We start from the raw sequence: 23,203 nt of genomic DNA, 5'->3' as shown, positions 1-23,203 counted from the left end.
GAAATGCCCAGGGCAGTTCTTGACCATGCAGATGATATTTACATGTATTCTTTAAGCAGAAATTAGTTCACAAAAAATACTCAAGTGAACTTTTACAGGAAACTGTATAAACTATTAAAAGGACTTAAATAAGTTGCATAATGTTATATTAGTTTTTATTGCAAGATAGTACACCCACAGTACATCTGAAACTCTCTTATAAAAGTGTGCTACAGGAAATCATCGTTGATCTTCCTCTCAGTGTGCAGTGATGGTGAAACATCAGCGAGGAGCTGTGACAGCAGTTATGAACATGAGTTTGTTTGTGCTGCTTCTGCTGTCAGGTTGGTGTCAATCATCAATTAAATCTGTTTTCACAAGTATATGTGAGCACATGAATATATTTAAACATGTTTATTTAAACAGGACTTCTGTGCAGCACTTCTGGTTTGCAGCGAGAGTATCAGTACATAAACATAAGTATGACATGGACACAAGCTCAGAGTTACTGTAGAGAGAGATTCACTGATCTGGCTACTGTAGACTCGATGGATGATGTGAACACGATGATGAATACAGTGAATGATGGGTACAGTGGATCAGTCTGGATTGGACTGCAGAATACGACACAGAGCCGTTGGGTTTGGTCAAATGGAGAAGATACCATTTCACAATACAGTGCATGGAACCCAGGAGATCCTAGTGATGGATCATACTGTGTTGCATTTATCAGTAATGCTTGGCACGGTTTTCCGTGTGGAACCGAATTATATTTTGTGTGTTTCAATGGTAAGTAGTTTATTGAGTGAGTCAACATTCCGTTTAACTGAGAAGAAAAACTATGATCTGATTTTTATTTGACATCTCTCAATAGAAATGACTGGATACATCTTGATGAACATTTATAAAAACTGGACAGATGCTCAGGGTTACTGTAAACAGTATCACACTGACCTGCCCACCATACACAACTCTCAAGAGCAGAGCCAGCTGTATGCAGTTGTTGGAGATGGGCCATGGGCCTGGATTGGTCTGTATTTGGACTCTTGGCAGTGGTCTGACCAATGGAATCTTGCCTTTAGAAACTGGGCAACAGGATACACATACAGGACTTCAGGATTTGGTGATTGTGTTACCATGTCAACAGTTTCTAAGAAATGGGTCCAATCTCCCTGTAATGAACTGCACCATTTTTTCTGCTTTCTTGGTGAGCTCACCAAATTAAAAGTTCACAATATTTTGTTAAATGCATTAAAAACTTTTGTGATTTATTTATGTATTTCTATTAAAAGCATATATCATTATTCTGTATTTCCTTAAAACAGATGTTAAAATACAGACTGTCAGATTGAACTTGTCCCTTGATGGAAAATACAATTTGCATGATCCTTCACTGCAGACTGCCATTTTAAAAAAGGTATGACTCATTATTGGTGGCATACATTAATGCAAAGAACTGCCACATATTGATATATACAGTTAGATGCATTGATTAAATACATTCTGAATGTTTAACCCACAGATTTGAGCTGCGCTGTTTAATTATTTCTTGAATTATGTCTAATAGGGCTGCACAATGTTGAATAATATGCTAAATAACTTGTTAATATCCATCCATCCATCCATCCCTCTCTCTCTCTCTCTCTCTCTCTCTACTATATATATAGTATGCAGGGCTTGACATTAACACAGTAGATTTTAGCTGTGGCAGGTAAGACAGCCACTCCCACTGGAGGGTTGGATCTAATTTTTTAATTGTATATTTTTTTAAGCCAAGTAGAATGATAAACAATGCGTGGTGATACTACATAGCTACAACTCCTTGCACCAAGCTTAACGTATGGGTTATTTACCATAGAGATCTCGAGCACTGGTGGATTCGTGAATGCACGGACACACACACACACGCACACTTCGGGGGAAGGGAAAAGATTAGCAATCACTTTTAAGACATTTAAAGTGCATGCACACTATTTGGGTGAAAACGTATTCAGAGCTCAGGGCATATCTAAGAGTGCACATAAAACCATGGGCATCAGAACCATTATATGTGGACCCACCTACTTTAAAAGAGCAATTATAAAACAGTTAGTTCCAATCTTATTGCTCACTGATATTAGACCCACTCACATTTTCTCTAATTTACCACATACACAACAAAATTTTAAGCAGTAAAAATGCTGAGTGGCTAGTAACTTTGAAAAACCACAGGCCACTGTGGCTGGGAGCAAACGTTCATGTCAAGCCCTGTATATATATGAATATTGAACCTATTCTCACAAAAAAGCGTACAAATGACACGCAGTGTGATTATCGTGCAATAGATACATCAAATTCCGCTTCTGCGTGCACATGATACGCCAGTCCTTGCCATTCACTTATATGGCAAATCGTTTCATGTCGTTTTATTTATTGTTTTCTCTTTTTTTACAATTGTCGCTTGGGTTTCGGGTTAGAACAACTTTTTGTTATATAAAAATGACATCCTAACCCAAACCCCATCTCTAACCCCAACTCCAAGCAACCATGGCTTAAATATAGACAAAAACATAGATAAACCTGTACATTAAATAACCTGCTTAAAGGGGGGGTTTAATGGTATTTCAAGCATTCTGACTTATTAACACAGTTATAGAGTTGTTTCCTCATGCTAAACGTAGGCAAAGTGTCAAAAATGCAGTTGGGCGTGTTTCAGAGTATTTCTGTGTCGAATGCACTTCGCCAGGGTTCGTACAAGTTTCGGCTAATTTTTTTCGATTACGCTTCTAACTGACGTTTCAGGGGTTTTCGATATGTATCACTTCTTTATATGGGCTTCCGCCGGAAAACTTCCCCCGGAAAACCCCGCCCAGCCGTTAGTCAGCGGGAAACGCTAGAGCTTGCTAACAGCTTATCACGCCACTCAGCTTTGTTTAATTTCAAAAGTCAACAATGGCACAACAAGAAGTGTGTTTTTGGATGTAAGGAGAAGACATCCAGCCTTATGGAAACAATGGATATAGTTTATTATTCGGATTAGCAGCGGAGTTTTGCGTGTGTGTTTGATGCGGTGGATTTTCAGAACCGGGTCATGACGAGTTACACGTGGTAAGTAAGACTTCTGTCTTATGTTTGAAATAGGCGCGTGTATATTATATAAATGACACGAACATGTAGTGAATCATAAGTTAAAACAGTGTTGTATAGTGTTGCATGACTCGTACTCGCTCCTCCCGTGTTATAACTCCTCCTTCTTCATTTTTTCGTACGTTATCGGAAAGATTCGGTAAAGCTAATCTTTCTTTTATAAATCTGATTAAACTAAAGACTCTTCAGAGATATAAAGGATGTCATACTACTCCATAGGTACTCCAGATTAATATCAGAAATGCAGAAACAGCGTGTGTTACGTGAGCTTTAAACAAATCTGAAATCTAACCCTAAACCCAAGTGTCACAGGTCGGAGCGGACCACTGCTAACGTGAGTCACACCCCTCCCTCAGTTTCCACCCCGAGGAGGTCCCAAAATGCCCCAATGTCCAAACAGACGAAAGAGTAAAATAAAATATAACAAATCTTATTAAATTAAATATTAAAAGGAGGGGAAGGGATTCTTGAAAAGGTGAGTACAGGAACTTTGAATAGCACTAAATCGCTTCTGACACTCACGGGGATGACAGGCAAGTCCTCTCAGCCTGTCTTTATCTTCTTTGTCCTCTTGTGAATTGCAGGGGGATATTATCAACTTCCGCTCTTTGTGTCTTTCAGGTGGATTTACGCTCTAACCACCCTTCCTGGGCGTAAAGCAGAGAAAGGTAAGTACACTGGGGGGTAGGTAGGAAAATACCTTAACAGGCCACCTTCGGCGTGTAGAGGGGTACGCTGACTTACAGTACGGCATCTAGAAGGTATACAAGTGTGTGCCTGGACTTAGAGCTGGAGACATCTAGAAGGTGTACAGGTGAGTATACAGGAAAGTACACTGGGCGCTTGGCTTTGGGCATACAGGTGAGTATACAGGGAGGTACACTGGGCACCTGGCTTTGGGCGTACAGGTGAGTATACAGGGAGGTACACTGAGCACTTGGCTTTGGGCGTACAGGTGAGTATACAGGGAGGTACACTGGGCACTTGGCTTTGGGCGTACAGGTGAGTATACAGGGAGGTACACTGGGCACTTGGCTTTGGTGTACAGGTGAGTAAACAAAGAGGTACACTGGGCACTTGGCTTTGGGCGTACAGGTGAGTGTACAGGGAGGTACACTGGGCACTTTGCTTTGGGCGTACAAGTGAGTATACAGAGAGGTACACTAAACACTTGGCTTTGGGCGTACAGGTGGGTATAAAGGCTTGAAATGAATGGAACTCACAGACCCGTATGTAGGCAGACGTCAAGCTTTAGCTCTTTGGGGCTTAGGTGACTGGAGAGGACGTTTGCACACACTGCAAACTTCTAGCCTTCCTCGCTAGGACAGACTTCCAATGCAACACTTGAACGTGGACTTCCAATACGTTGTGGAACAGTCACACGTCGACACAGAGCCCTTGGCTCGAACCTGCAGACTGGCAACCGACATACACACAGAGTCTCTTCACAATAGACTACTTCAGTGAATATGTAGGGAGAAATACAACACCTCTTGACTTCGAACAGATGTACCGATGGAGGGACAGGCCGAGACTGCTGCTTGTTGGGCCTAACACGGCCACAGATTAAATCCTGAACGGTGGGTAAGATGGAATAGGACACCACACCAGATGATGTACTGTACGAGTGGGCCGGTCGCTTCCCTCTCCTCTCTTCCAACAATGGGACAAGAGATCAAGACAGGGGCGGGCATCTGCAAACACTCAACAGGCGTATAATCATACACCAAGACAGCACATGTTCTTTTCTTCCACACAGCAGCCAATTAAATCTCTCCCTCCTTCACACACTCCACACAATGTTCACAGCAATACTCTTACTCCTTACAGTTGGCACGCCACCGCCAGGTGGGAGAAGGCATTACAAATCACAGTCGGGTTGTATAATAGATGTATCAGTCGTCCACCGACACCAGCTCACTTCCTTCAATCCAGTGCTCTCCTCTTCGGCCTAGTGAATGATCGCTGACAACAATGACACAGCACAACACTACAATTCTTCAAGTGAACACACATCAAAAGACTCACCCACGGCACACCACACACACTCACAGTGAATCAAGGTCTGATCACCACGTTGGGCCGGGAATTGGTCCTGAACTGCAGAAAGGGGTTGATACAGAGGATGACCAAATGGAGACGTCACATCCACGACTTGTAACCACACTCTTTCCTCTTCGTAGCTAGCTTCGGCTCGCCCACCACTCCTTTCTGTGGGTGGGGCCATATACACGCTGAGCGAGCACTTAGGAGATGCACTAGGACATACAGTTAGCAAGCAATGTCACTGGTAAAACAACAACTCCACATACTCACAGTTTGTTGACTCTCGACGTTTCCCTCTCTCTTCCAGAGGAATAGCGTATACAAGGTTGCTAGTAACACACTCCTTTGTTCCTTCCAATGTTGTACACAATGGCTCCTCAATATCCACAATCTCATCAAAGTAGACAGCACAAGTCAACACAATTACTTCAGCAGGAATTTCCTAAGTACTTAGCTTCATTCAGCTCAATCCTCCACTTTGTCTTCGCCCAGTCTGCAATCTCCACAATAATACGCCTCTCCAACACACCAAACACTTCCATCTCCCCCACAACGTTTGCTGGAATAAAACTTCACTTCTTCTCGTCTCCTTCAGCCCCGTACTCTTTCCGCTCGCTTCCGTACGATCGCCGGATCAACAGGGCCTTCCAACTCCTTAGAAGGCTTGCGTTCCGTCCGCCCCTGGCGGAAACAGGTTTGCACGAAAACAGACAGCCCCTTCCAGTTTCTCGATGCCCCATTTATACTCCTCCTCCTCTTCATAACGTCCATTCTTCAATCGCCACATTTAATAAGCACACCTGATGCCGATATCGCCTGATTACGGTTGCCCGGAGTTACCGGAGCTGGCAGGTGTTGCGTAAAAATGGTCCGGCCGGAATTATTTCCGCCATTTTTGGTTCCGCCATATTTTCGGTTCCGCCATATTTTCGGTTCCGCTGCTTACACTCACTCCGTGACACAAGCGACAATGGTAAAAAAACAGAAATCAATTAAGAATAGAATAAATAAAACGACACGAAACGATTCGCCATATAAGTGAATGGGAATTACTGGCGTATCATATGCACGTAAAAGCGGAATTTGGCGTATCTATTGCATGAAAATCACCCTGCGTGTCATTTGTACGTATCTTGGTGAGAATGGGTAGGAATATTACAATATCACCGCTCTCCGTCCGAAATCTTATATATCCATATTTGTGAATTTCATTTTTTTGTCATAACTAATTATTATTGGTCACTTTTCATGTTTGTCAGTGGGTTTTGCAAATACTCATATGATGAAAGTATTAAAAGTGCTTATCAACTTAGACAACACAGTGTCATTAGTAATCATTAAAAATCATTAAAAAATACATTGTTTATTCTGTTTCTTGAAAAAGAGTGAATTGGACATACAAGCTTTCGGAAGGACAGTGACGATATGCACATTTGAGATAATTTGCTAATTTCAATATATCTTGCAGCCCTATAATTTGATGTAGGGCTTCTCATGTATCTTAAATATACACTATGATTTGTAGTCTGTATGCACCCTGTGATTTCTCTCTGCTCTTTAAGATAAGTGAAAAGCTAAAGAGCGCCGGACTGAACAGTTTCAACACAATAAGCTGGAGAACGGATGAAGTTGGAGAGCTGTTTCACAGACAGAACAAAACTACATTCAATTAAGATATAATACATGCAGTTTAATCTAATCTTCAACAAATGCCCATAAAGTAAACTTCAAATATATATATATTATATTTTGTTGACTTGTTGTAATTGTTTTATCCATTTATCACAATTCACTGGATAGCTGGAAAACCGGAGCACAACATGCTTTTCAGATCAATGAGCTTTGTACAAATTGACATGTTTCAGACGTGGAAATAATGTATGTGGAAATAATTTGTTTTTTAACCATAAACCATGTGAACACATTGCTTACACAAAATAATGTTCTTTTTAGTAATGTCATAGGGGCTCTTTAAACATTAAATATAGTGAGGAACACTGTTTGTACTGCATTTACATTTATATACTTAAAAACGTTGTCATCAAAAAAAAACTAGGCTAGGGGAGAACCGGGACGAAAGTAACAAAGGGATTTTCTCAGAGCCCTGATAGCATTTGCATTCAAAACTATGACAGCATCTTTAGCAGGCAACCCTTGACAGAGCTGACAAATATTTTTTTTCACCGTTTTGCGTGTCTGGAATGCTGTTTTCAACCATAATAAGTAAAAAAAAAATTCTTATTGTATAATGTGTTGTGTTTCTGGTTTCATGTGTTACAGTACTGATCAATCTATAGGTTATTAAGTGCTGTAACATATCCTGAAGTTTGACTTCTCAGAGTTTTTCCACAATAATAGTAAATCATGTCTACATGTCAGCAGTTCCTGTCAGGACGAAAGTAACACTTGTTACTTGTGTCCCTCTGCTAATACTGCATTATGTTAAAAATTATACTATTCTAATTTGATTTAAAAAAAAAAAAATTTCAACAATTGTACTCTCAATTTGCTTTTGAAACTTATGATAAAACTGAAATTTAAAACGAAAATGTAATTTCATTATTTTTTGAAAGTTAAGTGACAAAATATGTTTGCAGTTACATATAAACAAGGTCATAGTCATGTATATTTACTAAAAACAAGTTTAACAAAAATCTATCTTGCTCTGTTGTGTTACTTTTGACCCACATGTGTGTTACTTTTATTCCAGCTGACAGGGTCAAAAAGCAGTGGTGGAGGGGGCTAAAAAATTTGGGGGGCGCAAACGAACTCATAATTAAAATTTTTACTGTAGAAATGCCACTTATTAGGTGATGAACATAATTACTGCTTAGCTAAAATGCTGAAAATGGTACTGTTAAAGTCAACTGTTAATGAAATAAATGTACTATGAATCTGTAAATTTGAGTGTGATGTGGGTTTATTATCAGTAATGAACTAATCAAGGTAATTATTCAAACACACACACACACACACACACACACACACACACACACACGCACACACACAGAGTAGAGTAGAGGTTGCGTTACACTAGATTTTTTTTGTACTACACTCTGCCCCATATTGTATTACTCACACACAAACACATATAGACAGAAACCCACTTTTCTTGGCCATCCTGAACAAATTGGTGATTTTTGTCATCAACCATGTCAGTGCAGAAAATAAAAGCTAAATAAGTATAATTGATCTTATATTAAGATGAAAACATTATTTTGGTATTGTTTTTAGTATAAAGAGACTTACCATGCTCTCTTGAAAGAGAATTTTGACTTAATTTTAGAAGACTTTGACTTATTTTAAGTTATTTGAGTCTTATTAAGACCAATTTGCTAAACGCACTTGGAGACAAATTTACTTGTTTTCAGGATGAGACGTCTTAAGTCAAACTCCTCTTAAATTAACTCAAATGATTTTACGAGAAAGAGCTAGGTAAGTCTGAAAACAATAATACTTTTTTGATCTTGAAATAAGTTTAATATCACTTGGTTAAATTTGTATTAGATAAGCAATTTCTGCAGTCGGTGTGTAAAAGAAATTTGGGAATTAAGCTAGTTTTTTGGCTGAAAACATTACACGTTGTTATCTATGCTATGTCATAATCATAAAAAATACTTAACATCATATAGGCCTATGCTAGCTTACTTCTCTGTCATGACATCCTAAAATTCTGTCAGGGACTTCAAAGGTATTGCTTGTACTGTTTATGTCTTCTGCCTTTTCCCTGAAACAAAATACATTAGTTAACATGAACTAATAATGAACTGCACTTATACAGCATTTATTCATCTTTGTTAATGTTAATTTCAACAATTACTAATACTTTTATTAAAATTTTGTTAATGTTAGTTAATGCACTTTGAACTAACATGAACAAGCAAATAAAGCTTTATTTCTATTAACTAACATTAACAAAGATTAATAAATACTGTAACTAATGTATTGCTCATGGTTTGTTCATGTTAGTTAATACATTAACCAATGTTAACTAATGAACCTTATTGTAAAGTGTTACCAACAAAATACAATTTCAAGACAGTATAGCCTATAAGATGGTGGAGCTAGCTACTTATTATGAATATCAGGTAGGCTTTCTCCATTGCTTGCCCTGCTACTAGCTATTATCCTATTATTAACATTATTATTTTTATTCATATTATTGTTAGTACTGCTATACTAGGGCCTTCTTCTTATTATTATTATTAGTAGTAGTGGTAGTATTTTAGAAGTAGTAGGGCGACTACTGCCATACATATAAGAAGAACAAGAAAAACATATCAACAATTTAAAATAAATATAGCTGCAAGCAGCAATGCCGGGGTCAAGCCGAAAAGGGCACAAAAGGATCTTAAAATGAGATTGGATAAGCAGATTGAAGAACCTAGGTAAACCTAATAATTTTAGATGAAAAAACAAAAAAGTTATCAACAAAATTGATCTAGGTTTTTGTCTGCTGCAATCTTCCTTCTGTTATTGACAATCATGGAACATTAGAGCACTGAAGGACATATGATGTGACCCATGTTTTGCCACTGCAAACACCACTCACGTTACAACAAGTTTAATTAGTCAAAAGAGACCATCCCCGTGTCTCTACAATGTTCTGATGCAGAGATATAGCTTTTGCAAAAAACGGTTGATAAGGTATTCTCAATGGTTGCTAGGGAGTGAATTGGGAACCACCAGTGATTATAGTCAAAGCCATGAAAGGAATAATCCATGATGACTCATGGTTTTAGATGTGTTGCTGCAGTAGTTTTAGGCAAAAATACCATATTCTATATCAAAACCAGTAGGTGGCGCAATGAAAAAATTGTGCAAGCAACATCAGGTCATGATTGTGTTACATCTAGCTAGTTTTATGTCTATACACTTTAGTTTAGTGAAGAAACAGTTGTATGACCATAGGGCTGGCTTGTTATCAAAGGTTTTGTTCAATTATAAGGCCATCTAGTGGTGCAAGCACACAATTTTTTTTGTGTAGCCTCAGAATGTGCTCATGCATCAGTGAAATCTGGTGAAAAAATATATTTTCATTACGAAGTTACAACCATTTATGTGTAAAAAAACACAAAATTTGAATGTAATTTTTCGTTTTATGCACTTTTCGGCCATTTCTGATGAAAATTTTAATATAACGCCAATAGAACTTTTTGTTCAGAAGGTAAGGTTAGTTTCTTCCTATGGTGTTTTCGAGTCGATCGGAAAAACGCTTGCGGAGATATTCACGCGTGTTTTTTAAGCGCTATTTTACTGCGCAGGGTTAACCGTAAGGCGAATTCTGGCATGTTTGGTATCGTTGGACTCGGAAACTAAGATTTTTTTTGCCGAAGATACAGCCTCAAATCCGTTTTTTTGCGCTCTACGTAAAATTCGTTGACGCGGTTTACGGAAACAGATTGACGAATTTACATGAATTCCATAACTTTTTGACGTGAGGGTCTGTAGATGCTACATACCGATTTTCGTGGAAATCGGGCAAAAGCTCTAGGACGAGTTCGCAAAAGTAGGTTTTACGAATAATTCAAAATGGAGGAAAAATTTTCATGACGGAAAATGACGTCATAGGGTCCAGTCGAATCGTCTTGAGCCAAGGAATCAGAGGAAACAAGAATTTAATCTCTAGGACGTACGGGTCAGAAGTTATAAGCAAAAACGTAAGTGCAACTTTGGACTGTTGGTGGCGCTAGCGGGTTAGACATAGAGACTCCAAATTTGCTATGGGGACACATTGGACTGTCCTTTATCGATGTGCCAAATTTCATAACTTTCCTACGTACGGTTTTATGGGCTGCCATAGACCGCAATGGCGGAAGAAGAAGAAGAAGCAGAATAATAAATATAGCTGCAATCAGCAATGCCGGGGTCAAGCCGAAAAGGGCACAAAAGGATGTAAAATTGAGATTGGATAAGCAGATTGAAGAACCTAGGTAAACCTAATAATTTTAGATGATAAAACAAATAAGTTATCAACAAAAATAATCTAAGTTCTTGTCTACTGCAATCGTCCTTCTGTTATTGACAATCATGAAACATTAGAGCACTGAAGGACATGTGAGTGATGTGTGCAGTGGCAAAACATGGGTCACATCATGTTACAAGAAGTTTAAATAGTCAAAAGAGACATTCCCCATGTCTCTACGGTGTTCTGATGCAGAGATATAGCTTTTGCAAAAAAGGTTGATAAGGTATTCTCAATGGTTGCTAGGGAGTGAATTGGCAACATCCAGTGGTTATAGTCAAAGCCATGAAAGGAATAATCCATGACGACTCATGGTTTTAGATATGTTGTTGCAGTAGTTTTAGGCAAAAATACCATATTCTATCTCAAAACCAGTAATTGGCGCAATGACAAAATTGTGCATGCAACATCAGGTCATAATTGTGTTACATCTAGCTAGTTTTATGACTCTACACTTTAGTTTAGTTAAGAAACAGTTGTATGACCATAAGGCTGGCTTGTTATCAAAGGTTTTGTTCAATTATAAGGCCATCTAGTGGTGCAAGCATACAATTTTTTTTGTGTAGCCTCGGAATGTGCTCATGCATCAGCGTATCAAATCTGGTGAAAAAATATATTTTTGTTACAAAGTTACAACCATTTATGTGTAAAAACACAAAATTTGAAGGAAATTTTTCGTTTTTTGCAATTTTCTGCCATTTCTGATGAAAATTTTAATATAATGACAATAAAACTATTTGTTCAGAAGGTAAGGTTAGTTTCTTCCTATGGTGTTTTCGAGTTGATCGGAAAAATGTTCGCGGAGATATTCACGCGTGTTTCTTAAGCGCTATTTTGCTGCGCAGGGTTAACCGTAAGGCGAATTCTGGCATGTTTGGTATCGTTGGACTCGGCAACTATTCAGAAGTCCAAAGAAACAAGTCCCGTGAAAATACGTCTATCGGAGCCAAAGTTATAGGCGTGTAAAGCATAAGTCTGACCACTAGGTGGCGCTGTGACGAAACTCTGCATGCACCCGTAGTTCCATCACAAGTACCAAGTATCGTGTCAATAGGCTTAAGTTTGCTGAAGATACATCCTCAAATCCGTTTTTTTGCGCTCTACGTAAAATTCGTTGACGCGGTTTACGGAAACGGATTGACGAATTGACATGAATTCCATAACTTTTTGCCGTGAGGGTCTGTAGATGCTACATACCGATTTTCGTGGATATCGGGCAAAAGCTCTAGGACGAGTTCGCAAAAGTAGGTTTTACGAATAATTCAAAATGGCGGAAATTTTTTCATGACGGAAAATGACGTCATAGGGTCCAGTCGAATCGTCTTGAGCCAAGGAATCAGAGGAAACAAGAATTTTGTTTCTAGGCCTTACGGATCAGAAGTTATAAGCAAGAACATAAGTGCAACTTTGGACTGTTGGTGGCGCTAGCGGGTTAGACATAGAGACTCCAAATTTGCTATGGGGACACATTGGAATGTCCTTTATCAGTGTGCCAAATTTCATAACTTTCCTACGTACGGTTCTATGGGCTGCCATAGACCGCAATGGCGGAAGAAGAAACGGAAGAATAACTAATAATAAGAAAACTAACAAATACAATAGGGGTCTTCGCCCCTTCGGGGCTTGACCCCTAATAAGAAAACTAACAGATACAATAGGGGTCTTCGCCCATTCTGGGCTTGACCCCTAATAATAATTATTATAAGAAAACTAACAGATACAATAGGGGTCTTCGCCCATTCTGGGCTTGACCCCTAATGATACAAATGATCATTACTTTCCTGTGTCTGTATTCTGTTGTCCTTGGTATGTTCTTATTAGTGACCAAAAAGTAGGACTTGTACTTTGATTGTACAGGTGGCATATTTGAATAACTATTGTTGAGCACTGCAGAACAGATCAAGATTCAAAAATCAAGACTAGGCAGTAGATGGCTATGAATTCGTGGTGGAAAAGTGATTTGTTCAGATTCCTTCACTGATTTATTCAGTGACCATTTTTCCATATTACAGAAATATGTCAGCAGGTGCGGCAAAATGTGTTGTTCAACTAATCCTGCAAAACCCTTGGTTGTAATATTACAACATCAATTTAAAGTCTAATAAAATATACCTGTGCATGTTTTTTTCTCTTTAAAACCAATTCACACAAAAGCCCTATTGTTTAACCCTCCAATGATTATGAATGGTAAACTTTGTAAATAGGTTTGTTTTCCTGGCCGTGAACTTACAAAACCTGCAAACCTGCCTTAAAGAACATAACCTCTTTTTACTGGACTTAAAAAAATCAACAATCATGTAAGTAAAATGCCTAAAATATTTTTTTCTGTGATTAGTTATTTGTCTAGAACATGTAGATTTTAAGATCCAGCTAAATGTTTTGATTTAAGATTTTAAGCTTGTTATGTCAGTGTTGTAATTTTCCAACGTTGGGTCTGAAGCAAAATGTACCTGTGCACCTTGCACATTACATGAAATAACTGCTCTTCTAAACTATTAAAAATCTACTTCTTTAATAATTTATTGTAGCAACAAAGTATGATATTGATTTGAAATATAGTTGATACTATATTGAGTTTAATTTAAAGTTTTAATATTATAAAATGCCTTTTTTAGGAAATGAATTATTAATTTGAGAATTTTAAAGTATTTATGTGGCAATATTTTAAACTATCTGTATCTTATTGTTTATGAAATATACTTAGCTGGTCCTGTTTTCTTTTTTGGACTTTGTTTGCCCAAATATATATTTGCTGCATGAGGGCTAGGTTATAATGTTCTGGAATGTGGGGAATCTGTGTGTTTTTTTTATTTCAAGAGTTCTATCAGGACAGGACAGGACTGTCTTATATACAATGAGTATGGTGTCATTTATATCACCCAAATTTGGAAAAAGTGACTTTGAGATGGGACTCTGATATAACTAATGAGGAGGAATGTGGTTATGCCTTTGAATTATAAAAGAGAAATTAAAAACTTTGTCTGCCCATATGATGATTTTTGGACATCACACCATCAAAACCAAGGCATTCAAGAACTCATACTTTGCCCTATGACAGGTATTACTGTCTGAAAAAGGATTTTATCAGTCTCAATACAGATACTTCTGTTATCTACTTTCATATATCACTGGAGAACTTCCAAAGGTTTGTGTCAAAAGGCATGATCACAGCTCTGACGGATAACACCAATGAGTACAGTTTCCAAAAGAGACTACCCCATAGGCCCAATGCTGTAATATTACAACATTTCTATAAACACTTACCAAAATGTCAAAAATGTAAAACCCATTTATTTCTGCATTAGAGGACTCTTACAACAACATATAAAAGGGAAAAGTTTTTCCTAATTTTATCAGAGAGATTTAGACAAAGATCATACCATGAAGAGTGGATTCAGTCTGCTGTCACTCGTTTTAAAGATGTTTCACAACATGATAGTTTTGTTAAGAATACTAAAAAAGTCGACCGGCGTGTGAATTGTTACATCCAATATTCGCCTATTTCAAGGAGTATTCAGAATGTTTTATAGAAACATTGGCATATTGTTGAAAGTGATCCTATCCTTAAGACATGTTTAAAAACCAGCAGACCTTTAACTCTTTCCCCGCCATTGACGAGATATCTCGTCAATCAAGAGAAAACGCTTCCCCGCCAATGACTAGTATTTCTTTCCGCAATACCGCTATTATCCACTAGGTGGCGCCCTACCGCAACTTTTTAAACCCGGAAGTATTGCCCTCTGGCAAGCTGCTGCATGTCCGTGTCTGTTTTAAAGATCGCTCTGAATGGGATCTCTATGAAAAGTCCGTCACAAAAATGGAATTATCTCTGCTTTTTGCTCAAAATGTGGTGTTTTTGCAGAAACCTACCCATATTCAAAAGCTGATTACAAAAGAACTACTCAAGGTAGGATGAAACGTTTTTTTTTGTTCTGTTCTTTCATTTGATATATTGTATGTTTATATATCTGAAGAAGAACATTTTCTGGAAGGCATTAAACTTTGGTGAAAATCATGAAAAACGCTGGCGCTGGCTGGCAACTTTTTTAAAAAATGCTGGCGGTGAAAGAGTTAAAAACCCGTATTTCTGAACATTGAGTGCGTTTACATGCACAGTCTTACGCCGATTATGCTTAATAAACTGATAACATGTGGGGTCATGTAAACGCGTAAAACGGTTTTCTTTAATCGGGGAAAGCCCATAAACGGCGTAAGCAAAAACCGATCGGCACAGGTAGTTTTTTGCTCATTACGCCGATTTCGCATGGCATGTAAACACCTTAACCGGCTTTCTCACGGTTTTGTCCATGTGCGTATGTCTCCGCGTATGAAAGATAAACGTCACACGCGGAAGTAAGTGCAAAGTAACGCATAAAAGTCTCCGCTCGACTAAAGCAGTTGGCAGAGAAACTGTTAAAATAGCACCTCATGTTACATTTACAGGTTCTGCAGACACGACAACAGATACAACAGTACAGCTTAAGACAGATATGCCGTTGACTTTTTGAACGACTATTGTGTACTATAGGTGATGACGTCACTGCCTGCGAGAAAACTGATAATTCTTCAATTCCCTTGTAAACGCAGTTGTCTGCATAGCCGGCTTATTGATTTGCATGTAAACGCATGAAAACAGTTTTCTGTAGTAAGCAGATTTTTGATAGTTATCCGCTTATTCTGTGCATGTAAACGTACTCATTGATGTGCCTTTAGACATCGCGATCCAAAAAGTCCAGTTGCACAGCACTGAGGTCTACTGAATTTACACATTAGACACATTGTCGCCAAGAGGTTTAAATGAAGACTTTGTCCTTTTCTTTAATGTGTAAGACATTGTATACTTTTGATTTTTTTTTGTGGTTATCAGTTGTAAATATGTACGCAATCCTAAGTATTTATACTTGTTACCGTTAAAATTGTTTTGTGCATTGTGCATATTCCAGTTGTTTTCTTTTATTTTTTAATGTATTTTGTTATTAAAAATTTGTGCTTTTGATTGTGATTTTTGTAATTGTTGTATGATCATGTGACACTTAATTACCTATGGGTAAGTTTATAAATAGTGGTACACAGCTGGGTTAATTTGTCTGATGAAGAGCCTGCGTGCTCGAATCGTAACCTTGATGCCATGCACTAGTTTTAAATAATAAATATTTTTGATACTTTTGGATCTGAGACACCGCTTGGTTACGGTTACGTCATCATACATCGTCGTTTGCTGGCTGCCAGTTAAAACTGTAGACAAGCATGCAGTCCATTCATGGCTAGTTAGAGAAATACGGGAATGTTGTGCAAATCAGCAAATACGGGAATGTTGTGCAAATCAGCAACGTAACGTTAGCGTAGCAAACTAGCGAAATTTTAAAACATTTAAATTAAGAACATAATTCAAATATATATAAACAGGACTGTGTAGAGCACAAAATAAGACGTTAGTAATTTTTAAATTAATTATTAAGCCGAAAATACTTACATTTATGGGACTCTCTGGACGCTCTGGCCGCCATTTTTGCCGGTTGCGCAGTGTATTCTGTACCCCTTGGTTTCAAGTAAGCTCGCTGAAATTCTTGGTTTTAAGGGGTATCTACCACTTGCCCTTAGCCCTACCCCTTGATCAAAACGAGAATTGGGATAGCCCTTACTCTCACGTGAACGTGCAAAACTAAGGGGTAAGGGGAAGGGGTAAGACAGAGAAATGGGATTGGCCCTATGTTAAAGGTGCTCTAAGCGAATTCATGCGTTTTAGACCATAAAACATTTTTTGTTACATACAGCAAACATCTCCTCACTATCTGCTTGCTTCATGTCTGCTGATCAAACTGTAAAAAAACGCGATCTCTGTAGATAGCCTTACTCTAAAATTTAAGTGAATTTGTGCTTAAAACAAGCAAAAAAAAAAAATGCTAAAAAATGCCAATGGAATAACAATTGTTTTTCTTGAATTAACTTAATACAAGAAAAATTCAGCAAAAAATGTCTTATTCCATTGCCAGATTTTTGCTTCTTTTAAGCACAAATTTGCTTAAATTTGATATGTTTTTTCTAAAAACTAGAATTATTTTTTTAGGTAATTTGCTCATCAAGAAAATACATCTTGATTTAAGAATTTTTTGATATTTCTACTGAAAACAAGACAAAAATACTAAGTAAGAAAGTCATTTTTTGCAGTGAGTCAATAGATTATGTGAACGAGAATGATTCGTTTACCTAAAAGATTCGTTCACAAACGTAACATCACTACGAATCGACCCAGGAAGTGGACCTACCCACCAGTCGGTTCTCACATCCAATCAGCGTGCGCAGCATAATCGACATCCAATCACTATGTAGAAGTTTGGGCGCCAATTAGTTACACAGCTACAACGTAGCCAAATAGTAACTGTAAATGTTTAAATTTATCACTGATAGTTCTTGGCAGTAACATGGAAAAGTTAGCACAATGTTTGGGTTGTTTTATTTCCTAGACGGGTCCGTTATTACAGATAGTACATATATTATACAGGATGCGTATATAAATGCTGGTCGAATCGCTCTTGTGCTACTGCGATGTCATCCACCTTTTCTGTGTTCTTCGTCATCCACGTGCTTGTTGAGGATGCACAGAGCGACTACATTCGGGACGTTAAGTCATCGGTCGAGTATGGGGGGGGGTTTGTTTGGGTTCCTTCTTTTTTTGTCCTTGGAGCCTACAAAGAACTGTAAAACAAGCTCAAAAGAGCTGATGTTTATATTTGTGCGCTGCTGGTGTGTGCGTCGAGCAGGCATATAAGATGACCAGCCATGCTGAGGCGGTATTAAAATCTGCAATGGATAACGGACGCACAGTGTGTTCAGTCGAGGCGAGTCACGCAGGTACCATGTAATAGAGAAACGCCATAATTAATAAGTTCTCCTGTAGAGAACGCTCCAACATTAGTGTTTACAGACCAATAGCTTATATTTGAAGTGTTTGACTTAGGCTCTAGTGAAGGTTCAGCTAGTAGTATTATGGAATTTGTCGTCACTGTGCAGCATCATGTCTATTTAATGCAAATTCAGATAATTGGTTAAGTCAAAGTTAATAAAGTCATTCAATTGTTGGGGACCAAATATAAATCACGAAGCTTCAACAGGCGAAAATATAGGAGAAATGCAGTTGTGTCCGGGAGACATTTTCGAGGTACAGAGAGGATGGACTCCAAACTTAACATGGTATGGACATTACAAGTGCCCAATACTGATGAAAGTAATGAAGTACAAAAAATTAAATGACACTGATATTTCTTGCAATTATTTTTGTTTATTAATAAAAGGCCACTTTTCACAAAGAAGTAGTCCAGAAGCGTGAAGCTTTCCTTAAGGTGGGGGATATATGATCTTCCTTTGGTCAGTCTGGCCAGGAGAAGGGGTTGGTGAAGCAAGGAATGAGGGTAAGCTAAATTTATGACTTAACAGTTATGGAACATTGTGATTTTAGTTTAGAAATAATGCTGTGTCATCAATATGTTTGCCATGGGAGTTAGATTGTGAATTTTTGCAGACTTCTCCAAGATGGGTGCACAAGCATTAAGCAGATTTAGCAATATCTATTTGAAATGATAAATATTATTTAAAAGACTGAAACAAATCAATAGAGGAGGTGGAAGAAATGTAGAACAAAAATGTATATTAAAAAGGGTTAGAGTCTCTGCAGTTACTTAAAGTGGTGGTGTGGACATTTTCAAAATCATTCTCTTAAACAAGATGTACGTTGTCAGTCTGGTTCACAGATGGCCAAGATGGGCGAACAGCTCAAGAGGGATCTCAAACGGCAACCTACAAAACAACTCAGTTCTACTCCTGCTCGATTTGAGTCCGATTCCGACGACACGGAACATATGTTGCGATATTTTTGATCCACCCTAAAAAAACGAAAAGTGGTACGTTTAAAAATGTAACTGACTTCATCAAGCTCAGTGTTCCCCCGATAATTGTACAGAGTTTACAGTGGTGAATTATAGGCAATTTGTGCGAAAATGCATGCACTTTGTGCTTGAATTTAATTCAATGTCCCAGTACCAGTCCAAACCCAACCTACAAACCTATACCCTTGGTGCTCAGGGTCAAACTTGTGATATGCAGAACTGCATTTTTGTAAAAATGAGTTAATATTCAAGAGTGTATGAACTCTGTTGATCTTCACACACACACCTGTGTGAGATATTGACAAAAATGAATATCCCAATATTTTTTTCAACATCTGCATAACTATATTCAGACACTATTTTTTCAATCCTTTAAAGAAATGTGTGCAAACTGGCAAAAAAAGGTCCAGTTGGTCTTTTATGACATATTATTGTATAGAATTACTTGTATATAAAGATATGAGACATTACTGATTTAAACATGAGCGAAGTTACTGTACTAATATTTATTGTAATAGGCCTACAAGATCCTTTTTCAGTACAAAACATGTACGGAATAAATGAACTTTGTGCTTTGCAAACAGTAGGCTGAACTAGGAACTAGGCACCTCTTGCAACAATGATTATTAAATCAAACAACAATATTGTTGATGATAATTTCAAAGTACATTTTTTTCTTTCAAAACACTATAAATCCATATTTTTTCCAAAGCGCTATTAATCTTTTTTTTTCTTTGGTGTTTTATTTTTCGTGTTTGCATTTATGAGGAAAAACAATGTTTCATGACAGTTCTTTATTATGGATGCAAGCGCTATGAAACCGCCACTAAAAGACTTTTAAATTTTCACAGAGACCTCTGAACAGAAAACACAAAGCCTTTCTTTAAAACAAATTTTGTTTTATATTAATTGTATCTTTATTTTAATGCATTTTTCATCAACCAATTTTCTGAAGATTTAATAAATAAAAAGTAAATATAGCAATCAAACTATAAGGCGCCAATGCTTGAACGGGAGCCTATATCATCATAAACTGAACTGTAGCCTACTCGCCTCTTTGCTGTTGCAGCCGAGACAGAAAACACCTGTTTATTAATAAACAATTATAATGTCTTATTGCAATATTTTACACATTCATAATCATTACTTTTGCTGGTTGTTTGAGGCAGCTTTTTAGGTTTATGGAAAAGAGCTCACATAGGCCTACAAACACAGTTTCACCAAGGCACAGGGACTCATCAGCACAGAGAAAATGCTTACTAATTATGAAACTCTGATGTGGTTGAACAGGTGAAACAGTCACAAATTCCTCTGCAACTCAAACCTTCTCAGTACAAGTTATGAAGGAAGAGTACATCATAGTATTATAGGTTTCAGCTCATTAAATACATCAGTTATTAGGTCATTACAACCACTTTATGTTTGTATGTTTGTTTTACCAGTGGTGCTATTTTGGAATATTTATTAGCTTCATAGCAAGTTACTAATGCATTTGCTTCTAAATGTAGCATTTTCGGGTGAAATCATGAATCTAATCACTAATATTTAAATACTAATTTACAGGGACTGATGAACACACCCGAATGCTTATCCAGTGGAGAGTGGCTAATGAAGCCCTCTTCGCTGGAAAGTGGAATGCAGCCATCAAAGGTTTTGAGTGAGTATACAATGAAACCATATTAGGGGCTGTCCACACGGAGATGCATATCACTGTATACGTATAAATTTGTTATCGTATTGGTGTTTCATCCACACGGATCCGGCGTTTTGGGAGACGGAATCCGCTATTTTTACACCCTTGCGGTTTCGTCTGTACAGCCAATCCGTATATTTTGTGAAGCGAAAACGTCATCACATCACGTGTCGGAAGCGTCACACGTAACAGCAACAACAATAACGGCAGACTATGTGATTGTGTTCGTGCTACAGAAGCTACTAAAGCCTACTAGCTTTATTACAGCAAAATCTATTGCTTCTATGCAATTGTGGTGACCAACAAGCGATAATTGACAACACCATACGTTGGTTATACGCATGCTCAAAGTCTTCTTCTTCGTGTATAGTGTATATCTGTGGCAGAATTACAGCGCCCCATACTGGTCCGGCATATATACTACACCGCTTTCAGTCGGTTTCAGTGGTTTCGTGTTTACCGATTATTTTTTTAGAGCAAGGGGAAAAAAATGATCGGATAGGGAATGCACCGGCTTCGTGTGGACATAGCCTTACTCAAGTTTGTTGACTCTGGTAGCATAATGTAGTAACATTTTTGCAACTTTTTCCAAGTTTTTATTTGTGTTTGCTGGGTGTGCATTTCTTGCAGAGTTTTTGTGACAGAGCAGAACCTTGTGGGGAAATGTTCTGCTGCTCAGATGAAACGAAAGTGGGAAAACCTGAAACAAAAATACAAAGTAAGATTTTGTAGAGAAAAAAAAAGGGTAGTTAATATAAAAATTCTGTCATGATAAAGTCACATTAATGTTTGTCCATCTGGCAGTAATCTTATGCTTTTAATTGCCTGCATTTTGTGCTTCTCAAATTTAGTAGGATCTCAAATGCCAACAGACGGGAGTGAGTACTGAGGATGGTGAGGTTACAGCAGCAACCTGGAAATAGTATGCTGCCATGGATGAGGCAATAGGTGGTTGTCCATCTATCTCGCCATGGAGAGAGATGATGGAAAGAGAGGAAAGAAGAGAGAGAGAAATGATAGAGCGAGACGAAAAAAGAGACAGGGAGACTAAAGAGAGAGGGGAAAGATTCCTTAAATTGCCCAAAAATAATAATAAGTTCATTTATTTTTAAGTTCATTGTAATGGAATGTTTGTTTTATGGTATTTTCACATCTATTAAAGGATTTATGTGCACACTCATTTTGTTGCAGTGTTCAGGTGTTTTTAGGCGTATCTGAAAGACTTTTGCAGGAGTATCTGAAAAAGATGTTGTCTGCAAAAAGTGCATCAAAGTAGAAATTTACCCGCACAGTACAGACAGCTTTTAAATGTATTTACTTAATTGGGACAAGTGACCAGAAAAATAGAAAAGAAAAACACAAAAATGTAATGGAATATACTAAACATATAAAGAAATATAATCAAAATGTAACATTAATATCAACTCCAGCAGTTTACATTTGAGAACACAAAACTGATATTTTTCATTCTTAACATGTGCAATGTTACAGGTAATCATGCTCATGAAGAGCAGGCACCAAGTTGTCTAGAGCGGACACAGCTGCAGCCAGATTGTCCCGCACATCATCTCCAGTGTTGGCTTCTGTGTTTTGGGTTTCAGGTTGGTCATCCCCATGATCCTTCACAACTTCTGGAACCACAATGTCCCCACTGAGACGACAAAGGTTGTGAAGCACCGCACAGCATGCAACCACATCTGGCACAAAGGCAGGGCTCACTTCCAGGGCCGTGAAAAAGATGGAACGTCAGCGTGTCTTTAGCATCCTGAAGGCCCTTTCCACGATGTTCCGGGTACGGCAGTGCTTTGTGTTGAAGCGGGGTGATGAGGCAGATGGGCGCACGCAAACAAGGATACCCACCATCTCCAAGGATGCATTTTCCTGCAGGTGGATACAGTTGGCCGGTATAAACAGGACTGTTCTTCAGCACTCTGGCATCATGCACGGATCCAGGATATCCAACAAAGATGTCAAGAAACTTTCCCTGGTGGTCAGTGATGGCCTGCAGCTGGACAGAATAAAACAGCTTTCTGTTAAAATAGCATGGGCCATCACTTGCTGGTGGTTTGATGTGGATGTGACACCCATTAATTGCTCCAACTACTGAACGGAAAACTGGAGACCCAGCCAGCTGGGCAAAACCTGCTCCCACTGCGTCCAGGTCATCCACGTTGGGCAAAGAAATAATTCTCCTTAAAATCCCAATGACTCCCCTGCTCACTCTGTGCACAATGTCATGCACAGAGGACTTGGGGATGTCTAAGGCCATTGACACTACCCTGTATGATGCTGCATGGGCCAGCCAGTAAAGAAAAAACAGCACATCAATGTCCTTTTCTCAGCCATGGTCAGAGTCAGACATTAGAGCAGCAATCAGGGCCCTGATCGACATTCGAGATAGTCGGAAGTTTCAAATGAATACGAGGAGTCACAAGACGGGGAGTGAGAGACTGACAGAAACACAAATGTGTTCAATAATACACAAAAAGCATAAACATGTCATTTGATCTG

The 23,203-nt window shown here is 38.2% G+C and overlaps 1 protein-coding gene across 1 annotated transcript; it reads left to right on the top strand.

Annotated features, from left to right (window-relative positions):
• LOC129441611 (macrophage mannose receptor 1-like) lies at positions 1-7,290 on the top strand. Its single transcript, XM_055201263.2, has 4 exons — positions 1-768; positions 854-1,186; positions 1,305-1,396; positions 6,714-7,290. The coding sequence occupies exons 1-4, from the start codon at positions 462-464 to the stop codon at positions 6,822-6,824; spliced, it is 843 nt and encodes a 280-aa protein (XP_055057238.2). The 5' UTR covers positions 1-461; the 3' UTR covers positions 6,825-7,290.
• The last annotated feature ends 15,913 nt before the right edge of the window (positions 7,291-23,203 follow it).

Source organism: Misgurnus anguillicaudatus, chromosome 2, assembly GCF_027580225.2.
Source record: "Misgurnus anguillicaudatus chromosome 2, ASM2758022v2, whole genome shotgun sequence".
NCBI lineage: Eukaryota > Metazoa > Chordata > Actinopteri > Cypriniformes > Cobitidae > Misgurnus > Misgurnus anguillicaudatus.
This window is presented reverse-complemented; position numbering and strand designations above follow the sequence as displayed.

Excerpts from the sequence above, each read along its gene's own strand:
- LOC129441611 (XM_055201263.2), top strand. The coding sequence starts at position 462 with ATGACATGGACACAAGCTCAGAGTTACTGTAGAGAGAGATTCACTGAT. Across the intron at positions 1,187-1,304 it reads CCATTTTTTCTGCTTTCTTG|ATGTTAAAATACAGACTGTC; the intron begins GTGAGCTCACCA and ends TCCTTAAAACAG. Across the intron at positions 1,397-6,713 it reads AGACTGCCATTTTAAAAAAG|ATAAGTGAAAAGCTAAAGAG; the intron begins GTATGACTCATT and ends CTGCTCTTTAAG.